Source organism: Carcharhinus amblyrhynchos, chromosome 25 (genome assembly GCF_965287045.1).
Source record: "Carcharhinus amblyrhynchos chromosome 25, sCarAmb.v2.hapA, whole genome shotgun sequence".
Classification (NCBI taxonomy): Eukaryota; Metazoa; Chordata; class Chondrichthyes; order Carcharhiniformes; family Carcharhinidae; genus Carcharhinus; species Carcharhinus amblyrhynchos.
In genome coordinates this window covers 19,598,579-19,612,908 of record NC_137348.1, presented here as the reverse complement: position 1 = coordinate 19,612,908, position 14,330 = coordinate 19,598,579, and the positions used below count along the sequence as shown (strand labels likewise).

The following is a 14,330-nucleotide window of genomic DNA, read 5'->3' as shown; positions in this document are numbered from 1 at the left end:
TTAAAATAGAGCACAGAATTAGAACACCTCACTTAACATTGAATACCTCAGGCAAGAAATGCAAGATCAAGTGATTTGTAAGTTGGTCAATAAACTGATGCACCTGTGCTGTTAGAGGGCAGTTTAATTAGTGTAACAGTTAGTGGCATAAAAACTGTCAGAATAGCTATAGATATACCATTAAATCAAACACTTCCACATGAGATGTAAGTGTTTCAAATCAACTGCAGCAATTAACAATTTTATTCCTTGAACAGGAATAAAATAGTAAAATGCTGGAAAACTTGGGTCTTCTAGCCTTGAGACTCAAATGGTAACTGTTTTGCTCTTTCCCTCAATAGATGCTGCCAAACCTGCTGAGTTCTTCTAACATCTTGCTTTTCAGATTTTTAAAATTTTGCCCTTATTCTATAGCCAACTTGTCACAGCACCTTCAAGTGTCTACATCCTTAAGACAAGGAAAAGTTTGTATCAAACATAACATTTATTGGTCAATACAGTAGAAAATGTTTTCTACACTTACACAGACCAAACAAGGGATTTCAAATAAATAGAAAAAAGGTGTGTACTTGGAGAACATTTTTCATCCCCTTGACAACTTGAGTCTCCCAATCAAGTTCTCCTTCTGGATAGTTCATGCTGAACTGCAATGGAAAGTACTGAGCCTTTTAGAATGTTCAGTCCACTCATGAAAATTGTGCACATACATTCAAGATTTAAGTCTTATCATTCAGAGAAGATTCTTTCCCAAACAGTCCACTATTTACAAAATTAACATTTTAAGAGTCTTTTGATTACAACTCATCCTTTTCAGGCTCTTCTTCTGGAGGGGCTCCACCTGCACTTCCATACAGCTTACTAATAATTGGCTGAACAATCTCTTCAAGCTCCTTCTTCTTGGCTTTGAAGTCTTCAATATCAGAATCTTGGTGACCTTCAAGCCATTCAATTTTTTCCTCCACAGCCTTCTCTATTGTTTCTTTGTCCTCTGTTGACAGCTTGCCACCAAGTTTTTCTTTATCACCAATTTGGTTCTTCAGAGAATATGCATAGCTTTCTAGGTCATTTCTGGCATCAATGCGTTCTTTAAGCTTTAGATCCTCTTCAGCAAATTTCTCTGCATCATTCACCATCCTCTCAATTTCTTCTGGAGTAAGGCGGTTCTGGTCATTGGTGATGGTGATCTTGTTTTTATTTCCAGTGCCTTTATCTTCAGCTGTAACACGCAAGATTCCATTTACGTCTATTTCAAAGGTTACTTCAATCTGGGGAACACCACGAGGTGCTGGAGGAATACCAGTCAGGTCAAAGGTACCAAGAAGATGATTATCTTTGGTCAGTGGACGCTCACCTATGAAAGCAAGAATAATATGCTGTAATACTGAGATGGTTGAAAAGTTTCATACAAGTCCACTGCAGTCTAAACTACACAATCCACAATATCATGGAACTTGAATGAATACAAAAACAGTAGTCTCCCTCTAGAAGAGTTAGAATCAACATGCAATAAAAATAAACTGACAAGTTAAACTTACCTTCATAGACCTTGATAGTTACAGTAGGTTGGTTGTCTGAAGCTGTTGAAAATATCTGAGATTTCTTTGTTGGGACCACTGTGTTACGTGGAATTAGCTTGGTCATGACACCACCAACTGTTTCAATTCCAAGAGTCAAGGGGCAAACATCCAGAAGAACAAGATCACCTAATTTTATGTTAAAATAGAAAGTGAAGGCAGAGTTTAAAAAATTCATTTAAGTCATTGAATCACAAATCAAATTAATCTTGTGCACTGAATACTATACAACCCTAGCACCTACCAGTATCTTCTTCTCCAGATAGGACACCAGCCTGTACTGCTGCACCATATGCCACAGCTTCATCAGGGTTGATTCCACGGGACGGCTCCTTGCCATTGAAGAACTCCTTCACCAGTTGTTGAATTTTAGGTATACGAGTGGAACCACCAACAAGGACAATTTCATCAATTTCTGTCTTCTTCAGATCAGCATCCTCCATCACTTTCTGTACAGGTTTCATGGTTGATCGGAAGAGATCCTGTTGGCAAAATGAAGTGGATATTTAGCCTGCATTATCCACTGCTTCATCTCAGATTTTAAATAGCAAGCTTTATTCTAAAATGGAGAATAATGTAATAAGCAGCCAAGTCTAGATTCTCCATTGAGCATTATAAAAAAACTATTCAAAGCCCCACATAATCAGCTTCAACACATGACTGACTGCACATGTCCTTTACCAGTGTTCTGATCTGTATGCAATATAATAGAATAGGTGGTGGCATCTCCTATCTTAAAATAGAGACTTGAAGGCAATCTTGTGTAGCTTGTCTTTATTACTGCAATTTAGCATCACCATGTGTTTTACTGTCCAAGGAACAACTAAACTAAAACTGAATTGTCCAATGGTTAAGTTGGATTTGCATCCAATGCAGAGCATTAACTCACCATATTCAGTTCTTCAAACTTTGCACGTGTTAAAGTTTCAGAGAAATCTTCACCCTCAAAGAAAGATTCAATTTCAATTCTAGCCTGATGCTGGGCAGACAAACCACGTTTGGCTTTTTCAACCTCACGGCGCAGCTTCTGAATGGCTCGGTTATCCTTCCGAACATCTTTTCCAGTTTTCTTTTTGTACAACTTGATGAAGTGCTCCATCACACGCTGATCAAAATCTTCACCACCTAATTAAAAACACTTGTTTAAGTTACCAAATTCTAACAAGCATAAAGATGGAAGTGTAACTGGAGATAGTTTCTTACCCAGGTGAGTGTCTCCATTTGTAGCAACTACTTCAAAGACACCGTTGTCAATGGTAAGCAGTGACACATCAAAAGTACCACCACCAAGGTCAAACACCAGAATATTCTTTTCACCCTCACGCTTGTCCAATCCATAGGCAATTGCAGCAGCAGTTCTGAAGAGACAGGCCAAAAAGTCTTTTAAACAGGATTTTGAGAATCAATATTCTTATCACAAAAAGATATGTTGAACGACTTTTCATTTACCAAAAATGTCAAATACTCACGGCTCATTGATGATTCTCATGACATTCAAACCAGCAATTGTGCCAGCATCTTTTGTAGCCTGACGTTGAGCATCATTGAAATAAGCTGGCACAGTTACTACAGCATGGGTAACCTACAGAGGATAAATTAAATGATTTCACCAAACAAGTACATCTGAGATATTACACACTCTTGTAAGATTCCCTGACATACAACTGTCATGAATGTTACATGACTCATCCTCCACTCAAATGAAAAAAGACTTGAGAATTTGGTTATGATGAAAAGGCAGCTCCCAAGGTCAATTATAGCAAGTGATAAGTTACAGAACATCAAGCCTATGACTGTCATTTTATATCTCAATTTTTAAAACATATGGGCCCAAACTTTGGAAGTAGCCTCTTCTGTACTTCCAGCATTTACTCAGCTTTAGAATACAAAGTGAACTATAGGTAGGAAACTGTTGAAATCATGTTCAGTTGACAGTCCTTCTGAACAACTATTGTTTCAGGATGTAACTAGTGAAGTCATGATCATACTGCAAACATTTAGTTCTTAGGCTAAAAATGTAATATTAACTGCAATTACCTTCTTGCCCAGGTATGCCTCAGCAGTTTCTTTCATTTTGGTCAACACCATAGCAGAAATCTCCTCTGGAGCAAAAGTCTTGACCTCACCAGAAACATCAACTTGGACATGAGGCTTGTTCTTCTTTTCAATGACCTAAAAATGCCAAAAATCAAGAGTTGCATTTCTATAGCATATTACTCATCACTGGAACTCAAAGCCAATGATTTAAACATTCTAAAATGTAGCAAACTAATTTCACAACAATTGATCTGGTTATCCATTAGTGATACCACAAACTTGATGCTCAAAGAAAAACTGCACCTCAGACAAATTCAGTCTTACATTATGTCTGAATGATTAGTCTTCATTGTGTTCCATGTATAAAATACAAACAGAGGACTGCTGGAAGTACTTAGGTCATGCAGCATCAGGTGTGTAACATTAAAATGTTGAAGTTAAATAATTGTGAACCAAAATACCAATATTTCCACTGTAGATGGTGCCTGATTGCCAGTATCTGCAGTATATGTTCATGTCCTGAGTGAAACTTGCTTAAAGAGCATGACCTACCACAAATGTAGAAGGACTTCATTTATACCATTGGATTTAGTATTATTACTGAACATCCCACCAATGATCAGAGATTTAACACTGCAGTATTACCTTAAAAGGCAGGTATTTGACATCTTGCTGCACAGCTGGGTCATTCCAGGTTCGTCCAATAAGGCGCTTAGCATCAAAAACAGTGTTCTCTGGGTTAGATGTTAGCTGGTTCTTTGCAGCATCACCAATCAGACGTTCTCCATCAAATGTGAAGGCCACATATGATGGAGTGATTCTGTTTCCCTGATCATTAGCAATAATTTCCACACGTCCATTTTTGTAGACACCAACACTAGAAAAAGATAGTTCATATTGAAATTCCCTTCTATCTTCACTTATTTTCAGAGTCTAACCACAGAAAATCTAAAAACTTACCAAGAGTACGTAGTACCAAGATCAATGCCAACCACAGTGCCAACACTTTCTTTCTTATCATCATCGTCAGCAAGGACACTGCTGACAAGCAGCAGAAGCAAAAATCCTCTCATTGTAAGTCACTTGAGTTTTATAATACAACCGAGAATCCCTAGAGGAAAAACAACCACCGTTGAACTTTAAATTTTCAATCAAGCTGATGTTCTTCATTCTTTTGTACAGTATCTACTTCCAATCCTTCCGAGTGGAAAGTTAAGTGGTAGGAAAGCAGGAAGTCCAGCTTTGAAACGCGAACAATAGACAAATCCCACTGGAAACACAGCCCCTGAAACGAACCAGTGCCCCGGAAGCCATTTTATATCAACTAACACTGATCCCGCTTCCCACCCCAATGGCCGAGTACAGGATCCCACACATCAGCCACAGCAAAGCAATCAGACACAAACTAATCACTTTAGTCAATTACAATCATATCAAACCCAGATTATTGTGCTCAGACCCAAAAGGTCGCCAGTGTTCATGGACAGCCAGCACTGCCACGCGGCCCCGCTACGCTCTCCTGGTTTCCGGCCCAAAAAATCTTCACTTTCTACCCATCCATTCGTTCGCAACAAGTCACGCGGCTCATAATTATCCTGCTGTTTTGAATACAGGCTTCATTTAGTCCCACAAAGGGCAAACTTACCTGTTCTGGTCACCGTCCCCTCGATTATCTCTCTTCACAGTCTCACCTTTCGTGATCTTCACTAATCTGAACGTGATGGTACGGCCGCTGCTGCCTTTATATAGAATCTTGACTTCCCCGTCGTGGAGGGCTGCGATTGGCCAGCTGTCCTTGCGTTGGAGGCCTCTGATTGGGCAGAGCCGGCACGCTGGCCACTCCGGAGGGTGACACGTACGGGCTTTGGGGGCCGCGTCAGAAGCCCCGCCCCCCCGGCCGCTGCCGAGGCCCCGCCCCCGGCCCCCCAGCATCGTTAGAGGCCCCGCCTCCTGATCGCGTCAGAGGTCCCGCCCCCGGCTGGCCGCGAGGACGCTCGACTATTGGATATACCCCCTCGACAGCCCGCCGCCCATTGGTAAGCGGCGCTGCCAATCACCCGTGACAAGCCCCCCCCGCTGTCAATCACCCGTGACGACCCCCCCCCTGCTGTCAATCGTCGGGCTCCGCCTCCTTCCGCTCGCCAACGGTTGATTGCGTGCGCGTTTCGTCATCGCGCTCCCTCAGTCGGGTGGGTTCTGGAAGGTTCAGCCCTTGATGGATGGTTCCCGCCTGTTTTAACTCAGCCTGATGAGTGAGCTGCTTGAAAGTTTTTTAAAATATAAACTACCGCCCAGCACCTTCCTGCCCGGTATTCTTGCGGTCAGTGTGGTCTTGGAACCGTTCTAATCTGGTTTCAGTTGATGTCAATACGATTTACTCTCAGTATCTGCAGCCATTTAGTCTGAGAACGTCTCTGATTTATTTTAAAATTTGTAAGGCTTTTCTACCCTTCAGCTTTTTTTTAGTGTCACAAGTAGGCTTACAAGTCACACTGCAATGAAGTTACTGTGAAAAGCCCCTAGTCCCCACACTCCAGCGCCTGTTCGGGTACACTGAGGGAGAATTGTGGGAGAAAACCGGAGCATCCGGAGGAAACCCATGCAGACATGGGAAGAATATGTAGACACCACACAGACAGTGACTCAAGTCGGGAATTAAATCAAGGTCCTTAGCCAGTGAGGCATCAGTGCTAACCACTGTGCTGCCCTTTGTCACTTTGAGCATTGTTTTCCAATGTATGAATTTGGTCGTAAGTTTGCCTTTGAACGATTCAGACCAGAACGTCTGACATCCATTTCCAAAACTATGCTAACTTAGTTTTTCCACCAGCCAGGAGCAAATAAAAAGTTTGACTCTACAGCAGGACCAAGCTTGAGTTGAGGTGCCTTCAGAATTGAATCAGCTGCCAATACACAAGGAGTGGGGCTGAGGTGCGTTATAGACCCCGACAATCACATTTTGATTTGACGTTTTAAGTTTCCTTTGCACTTTTTGTTTCTGTTCGGGCCGTTCCCCCTCCTTTTGGGGAGCTGCCCCCTTTTTCTTTGTCCGAATGTAATTTAAGTTTGTTTGCTTGATTCGGCCCACCCAAAAGACCGACCCGAAAGACCCTCCCCCTCCAATACACAAGGAGTGGCCATTGGCAGCTAAATACCAGACAGCGATAGGCGCACCCTTCTGCTGATAACTATAGTCAATACCATCAGGCAAAGGGAGGTAGGGAGGAAACAAAGGCAAAATGTTCATCTTGAGATTCTGACAATGTCTGGTATGAACTTACCCAAAGAAATCTCACAACACCAATTTACCCAGCAGAATACAAACAAGCTAAACTTCAGTTGAAGTTTGAGATATTAGGGCTTTGTTGCAGCCAAAGAAGTGGAACAGATTCAGGATAATAGAGGGATTTATATTGCCACAGAGTGTAAAGTGGAGAAAAAAGTGATGCAGAATAGGAAGTTTAAAGCTGCCTGAGACTGATCACAGCAAACTGGTCAAAACTGTTGACAGATAAATGTTGCACATCAACAGTCAATGATATTCAATAAAGAATTTAATACAAAGCAAGCATATTCCCCTAAGGAGCAAGAGTTCTACTGTCTGTGTGGGGGAGTTCGCACATTCCCCCTGTGAGTAGGTTTCCTCCGGGTGCTCTGGTTTCCTTCCACAGTCCAAAAGACATGCTGGTTAGGTGCATTGGCCATACTAAAGTCTCCGTTTGTATACCTGTATAGGTACCTAAGGGATTTTCACAGTAACTTCATTGCAGTGTTAATGTAAGCCTACTCGTTACTAATAAATAAACTTTATTTGCCATTATCTTTCGGTTTTAAGACTCAAGAGATGCTAGAAGACAGGAGAATTGCACACATTATGGCTTGTTTAAGATGGGTTGTCAGGATCACAACCAATCAGTTTAACTTCAGTGGTAGGGAAGCTTCTAGAAACAATTATTAGGGATAGAATTGGTAGTCACATAGAAAAATGTGGGTTGGTTAAGAAAAGCCAGCATAGATTTCAAAAAGGGAAATAGTGTTTCACTAACTCGGGGGTTTTTGAATAGGTAATAGGGTCAATGAAGGTAATACTGTTGATACTGGGGGGTAAATTTGCAAAGGCTATGCAGGGAGGTTTAAACTGATTCGGAGGGGGGGGTGGGATCCTGAGTAGAGGGGGTGAAAGTGAGGGGGGCATAGATGGGGACTGCAATGCATGGCATCGTGGGGGTGGGGCGGAGCAGGGTTTGAAATGCATATACTTTAATGCGAGGAGTATTCGCAATAAAGTGGATGAACTTGCAGCGTGGATCAGTACCTGGGACTTTGATGTTGTGGCCATTTCAGAGACATGGATAGAGCAGGGACAGGAATGGTTGTTGCAGGTTCCGGGGTTCAAATGCTTTAGTTGGAGTAGAGAAGGAGGTAGAAGGGGGGGAGGGGTAGCATTATTGGTCAAGGACTGTATCACAGTGTCAGAGAGGAAGTTTGATGAAGACTTGTCTGTTGAGGTAGTATGGGCGGAGATTAGAAATAGGAGAGGAGAGGTCACCCTGTTGGGAGTCTTTTATAGACCTCCTAAAAGTTCTAGAGAGGTTGAGGAAAGGATTGCGGAGACGATCCTGGATAGGAGTGAAAGTAATAGGGTAATTGTTATGGGGGACTTTAACTTTACTAATATTGATTGGAATTGCTATAGCTCTAGCTCGTTAGAGGGGTCAGTTTTTGTACAAAGCGTGCAGGAAGGTTTTTTGACTCAGTATGTAGATAGGCCAACTAGAGGTGAGGCTATATTGGATTTGGTGCTGGGAAATGAGCCAGACCAGGTGCTAGACTTGGAAGTTGGTGTGCATTTTGGTGATAGTGACCACAATTCGGTTACGTTCACCTTAGTGATGGAAAGGGATAGGCATGAACCTCGGGTCAGTAGTTTTAGCTGGGGGAAGGGTAATTATGAGGCTATTAGGAGAGAATTGGGAAGCATAGGTTGGACTAGGAGATTACAGGGACTGGGAACGTCCGAAATGTGGAGTTTTTTCAAGGAGCAGCTACTGCGAGTCTGTGATAGGTATGTCCCTGTCAGGCAAGGAGGATTTGGTAGGGCTAGGGAAACGTGATGCACTAAAAAAGTTGTTTCGTTGGTTAAAAAGAAAAAGGAGGCTTATGTTCGGATGAGGCTTGAGGGCTCAGGTAGTGCGTTAGAAAGCTTTAGATTGGCTAGGAGGGAGTTGAGTGAGTTAAGAAGGGCTAAAAGAGGACATGAGAAGACTTTGGCAGATAGGATTAAGGAGAATCCTAAGGCGTTCTATAGGTATGTCAAGAACAGAAGGTGGGTTAGGGCAAGATTAGGGTCAGTTACAGACAGTAGAGGGAAATTGTGTGTGGAACAGGAAGAGATTGGTGAGGCATTGAACCAATATTTCTCTTCGGTGTTCACGCAGGGGGACATGAATATAGCTGAGGAGGACACTGGGTTGCAGGGGTGTAAAATAGACAGTATTGCAGTTGATAAGGGGGATGTGCTGGATATTCTAGAGGGTTTGAAAATAGATAAGTCCCCTGGTCCGGATGGGATTTACCCTAGGATTCTCTGGGAGGCAAGAGAGGTGATTGCAGAGCCTCTGGCTCTGATCTTCAGGTCGTCGTTGGTCTCTGGTATAGTACCGGAGGATTGGAGGATAGCGAATGTTGTCCCATTGTTTAAGAAGGGGAACAGAGACTTCCCCGGGAATTATAGACCGGTGAGTCTGACTTCTGTTGTGGGCAAGGTTTTAGAAAAAATTATTAGGGATAGGATTTATAGTTATTTGGAGAGTAATGAATTGATTGGAGATAGTCAGCATGGTTTTGTAGCGGGTAGGTCGTGCCTTACTAACCTTATTGACTTTTTTGAGAAAGTGACCAAAGAGGTGGATGGGGGTAAGGCAGTTGACGTGGTATATATGGATTTTAGTAAGGCGTTTGATAAGGTTCACCATGGTAGGCTTCTGCAGAAAATGCAGATGTATGGGATTGAGGGTAGTCTAGGAAATTGGATCAGGAATTGGCTAGCAGATAGGAGACAGAGGGTGGTGGTTGATGGTAAATATTCGTCATGGAGTTCGGTTACGAGTGGTGTGCCTCAGGGATCTGTTTTGGGGCCACTGCTGTTTGTAATTTTTATTAATGATCTGGATGAGGGTATAGCTGGGTGGATTAGTAAATTTGCTGATGACACCAAAGTCGGAGGTGTGGTAGATTGTGAGGAAGGGTGTCATAGTTTGCAGGGAGACTTAGACAGGTTGCGGAGCTGGGCCGAGAGGTGGCGGATGGAGTTTAATGCGGAGAAGTGTGAGGTGATTCACTTTGGTAGGAATAACAGATGTGTTGAGTATAGGGCTAACGGGAGGACTTTGAATAGTGTGGATGAACAGAGGGATCTGGGTGTATGTGTACATAGATCCCTGAAAGTTGGGAATCAAGTAGATAAGGTTGTTAAGAAGGCATACGGTGTCTTGGCGTTTATTGGTAGGGGGATTGAATTTAGGAGTCGCAGCGTCATGTTGCAACTGTACACAACTCTGGTGCGGCCGCACTTGGAGTACTGTGTGCAGTTCTGGTCCCCACATTACAGGAAGGATGTGGAGGCTTTGGAGACGGTGCAGAGGAGGTTTACCAGGATGTTGCCTGGTATGGAGGGGAGGTCCTATGAGGAGAGACTGAGGGATTTGGGGTTGTTTTCGCTAGAAAGGCGGCGGCTAAGAGGGGATCTTATTGAAACATGTAAGCTGATTAGAGGTTTAGATAGGGTGGACAGTGATAGCCTTTTTCCTCGGATGGAGAAAGCTAGCACAAGGGGGCATGGCTTTAAATTAAGGGGGGGTAGTTATAGGACGGATGTCAGGGGTAGGTTCTTTACCCAGAGGGTGGTGAGGGATTGGAATGCCCTGCCTGCTGCGGTTGTAAATGCGCCTAGTTTGGAGGCGTTTAAGAGGTCCGTGGATAGGTTTATGGACGATAAGGGATTGGTTTAGATTAGTGGGTCATTGTTTTTTTTTAACTGGTCGGCGCAACATCGTGGGCCAAAGGGCCTGTTCTGCGCTGTAATGTTCTATGTGGACTTTCAAAAAGCATTTGATACAGTACCACACAACAGATTTATGAGAAAAGTTATAGCTCATGGAATAAAAGGGACTAGCAACGTGGATACAAAATAATAGGATATCCAAGTAATAGGATATTTTACCAGCAGGAGGAAGATTTGTCGTGGTGTTCCCCAGGGCTCAGTATTGGGATCCTTTTCCTGATATAAATGTTCAGGATTTTGGGATACAGAAGACGATTTCAAAGTTTGTGGATGACACAAAACTTGGAAACATTGTAGACTTTGCGGAAGACAATGTAGAATTTCAAATGAACATAGACGTGTTGGTGGAGTTTGCACATGACAGTGTGAGGTCATGCATTTTGGTAGAAAGAACATGGATATACAATATAAAATAAGGGCTAAAATTCTAAGGGGGTGCAGGAACAGAGGGACCTGGGTATATACATGCACTGATCACAGAAAGTAGCCAAACATGTGGAGGGAACAGTTAGTACAGCACATAGTATCCTGGGCTTTATTAATAGAGCACAAGAGCAAGAAATTTATGCTGAACTTATACAAGACACTAGTTAGATATCAGCTAGTGTGTCCATTACACGCTATTTAGGATTTGAACCCATTGGAGAGAGGTTTGCAATAATAGTCCTAAGGATGTGAAACTTCAGTTATGAGGATAGATTTGAGAGGTTGGGATTGTTCTCCTTGGAGAGAAGAAGGCTAAAAAGAGGGGCTGGAGAGATTAGATAAGGAGAAGCTGCTCTTGCTTGAAAAAGGATCAAGAACGAGACTGCACAGATTGAAAGTGACTTGCAAAAAAAGCAAATGTGATGTGAGAAAAAGATTGAATTGAGGCATTCAAGAGGGCTTTGGATGATTATTTAAATATAAACAATGCAACGTTACATGAAAAAAAAGGAGAATGGAGCTAAGTCATGGTGCTCATTTGAGAACGTGGTGCGGGCCTCTTTTTGCACCTTAACAATTCTGTGATTGTCAAATAAAATAGCCATGGTTGGCGAAAGAGATGAGAGATAAGATTAAAGGAAAGAACATACAAACATGCGAAGAGTAGTGTAGATCCAGAGAACTGGGGAATATAAAGCATAAAAACTGATAAAAAATAAAGCTGCAAAAAAGGAACACCAAAATAACAGTAAACCTATAGAGACATCAAATTAGCACAAAAGTACCATTATACATCACAAAAAAGATTAGCTGGGAAATTGTGGGCCCTTTAAAACAGACATGGTTAATATTATAAATGGAAGCAAGGAAATGACAAACTCACTAAATAATTCTTCTATGTCAATCTTCACTGAGAGGAAGAGGATAATGTATTCGACAGTTCAAATAAACTAAATTAATGATGGAATGAAATACACAAGGAGACACGAAAATGAGTATGTAGTCAAATTGGAAGGAAATGATTAGTGGTGTCCCACAGGGATCTATGCTGAGAGCTCAACTATTCGATTGTGTGAACTAATATTGTAACTATTTTTCTCTCAATTTTCTTTACAATTTTGTTGAACAAGAAAGGATCTAACCATCTCTCCTTGATATTCACACTGAATCCCCCAACATCCTGGGAGTTACTTTTGACCAGAAACTGACCTGGGTCAGCCATTTTTATTTGGCTACAATAGCAGGTCAGAGGCTGGGAATTCTGCAGCAAGTGACTCACCCTCTGATTCCCCAAAACTTGTCCAGTATCCAGAAGGCACAAAATAAGAGTGTAATGGAATATCCTCCACTTGTCTGGATGAGTGCAGCTCCAACAATGCTGAAGAACTTCAATACCATCCAGAAAACAGCAGTCTGCTTGATTGGCAGCCCATCAACCACCTTCAGCATTCACTGCCTCCATCACTGAAGCACAGTGGCAGCAAGGTGTACCATACATTAGATGCACTGCAACATCTCACCAAGGCTCCTTCCACAGTACCTTCCAAACAAGTGACTCCTACTACCTTGAAGGACAAGGGCAACAGGTGCATTGGGACACCATCACCTGGAAGTTCCCCTCCAAGCCAAGCACCTGACTTGGAAATGCATTGCCACTCCTTCACTGTCACTGGGGCAAAATCCAGGAGCTACCTCTCTAACAGCACTGTGGCTGTGCTTATACCACAGGTGTCTATAGTGGTTCAAGAGAACGGTTCAAGAAGGTGACTAACCAACACAGTCTCAAGGGCAATTAGGAATGGACAATAAACTCTGGCCTAACCAGTGATACCCTCACCCTGTGGACGATTAAATACGTATTTTTAAAATCATGATATTAACACATTAGAAAGCTAGATATCTAAGTTTACCAAGTACGCAATGGTGATATAGTAAATGAAGTTGAGAGCATAAAATTACAAGGAGACACGGACAGATTGTGGAATAGCTGGCAAATAGGTTTCAATGCAGGTTCGTAGGAGTCATCAAGGATCATTTAAGTAGTGAAAAGCTAAGAACATTAGAGATCCAAAGGGATTTAGATACCTCCTAGAATGTGCATTTCAGGAAATTCTCAGATTCCTAGATACGCTACAGTGACTCCAACTGCTCCTCAAGCTCTGAAACTCAGAGCTTGAGCAACTGGCTACATTTGCTGCGCACATTGATAGCCAAGGTGTATGAAGTGCTCTGGAGAACCCATGTGGAACATAAGACACGTGCCATGGGTCCCTGTTGGCCTGTCATGATAGGCAGTCCACTGACCTTCAAATCACTGAAATACGTGACAGAAACTGCTAAAAATCTAAGACACGGACCTGTAAAACTCTTAAGAAAGTAATCTTCGAAAGACTAGAACATTTAAACCTGTGTCCGAACTGACCTATATCAGCTATATCAGTATCCCACATTTAAAATTTCACATGTTTAATTCAACTTATTTCTTCTATGGCTACACCGCTCCTTTTTGTTCCATTGAGGCTGGCCTGGAATGCAGCCTTTCATCTTTTGCTCCATCTAGACCCCTTGCTCTAGGACTCCTACGCAAACTACTACACCTCTTATTCTTCCCTTTCTCTAAGATCCTTAAAACCAACCCATTTGGACAAATGTTTGGCCACTTCTTCAAATATACTGTGGTTCAGGGTTCAAAATACATGAGAGCAGCTGGCAAATTCATGCTCAAAAGTCCTGGAAAAATCCCACGGGGCAACCAATTACAAATAAGTTGTCCTATACATGGAATTAATAGAATCAGCCTATTAAGAACATAAGAAATAGGAGCAGGAGTAGGCCATCTAACCCCTTGAGCCTGCCCCACCATTCAATAAGATCATGGCTGGCCTGATAGTGGTTCAGTTCCACCTACCCGCCTGATCCCCATAACCCTTAGTTCCTTTATTGGTCAGAAATCTATCTACCTGTGACTTAAACACATTTAACGAGGTAGCCTCCACTGCTTCAATGGGCAGAGAATTCCTAAGATTCACTACCCTCTGGGAGAAGAAGTTCCTCCTCAACTCTGTTCTAAATTGATTCCCCCTTATTTTGAGACTGTGCCCCCTAGTTCTTATTTCCTTTCTAAGTGGAAATAATCTCTCTGCTTCTACCCTGTTTAGCCCCTTCATTATCTTATATGTTTCTATAAGATCTCCCTTCAGCCTTCTAAACTCCAACAAGTATAGGCTCAA

General features: G+C 42.4%; 1 protein-coding gene across 1 annotated transcript; it reads right to left on the bottom strand.

The window, feature by feature from the left end:
• Positions 1-465: 465 nt before the first annotated feature.
• hspa5 (heat shock protein 5) lies at positions 466-5,357 on the bottom strand. Its single transcript, XM_080212534.1, has 10 exons — positions 5,257-5,357; positions 4,572-4,722; positions 4,257-4,488; positions 3,612-3,746; positions 3,044-3,156; positions 2,778-2,932; positions 2,464-2,699; positions 1,819-2,056; positions 1,536-1,703; positions 466-1,351 (listed from the first exon to the last, which is right to left on the bottom strand). Exons 2-10 carry the CDS (start codon positions 4,682-4,684, stop codon positions 795-797), a joined length of 1,947 nt encoding a protein of 648 aa, XP_080068660.1. The 5' UTR covers positions 4,685-4,722; positions 5,257-5,357; the 3' UTR covers positions 466-794.
• Between the last annotated feature and the right edge of the window lie 8,973 nt (positions 5,358-14,330).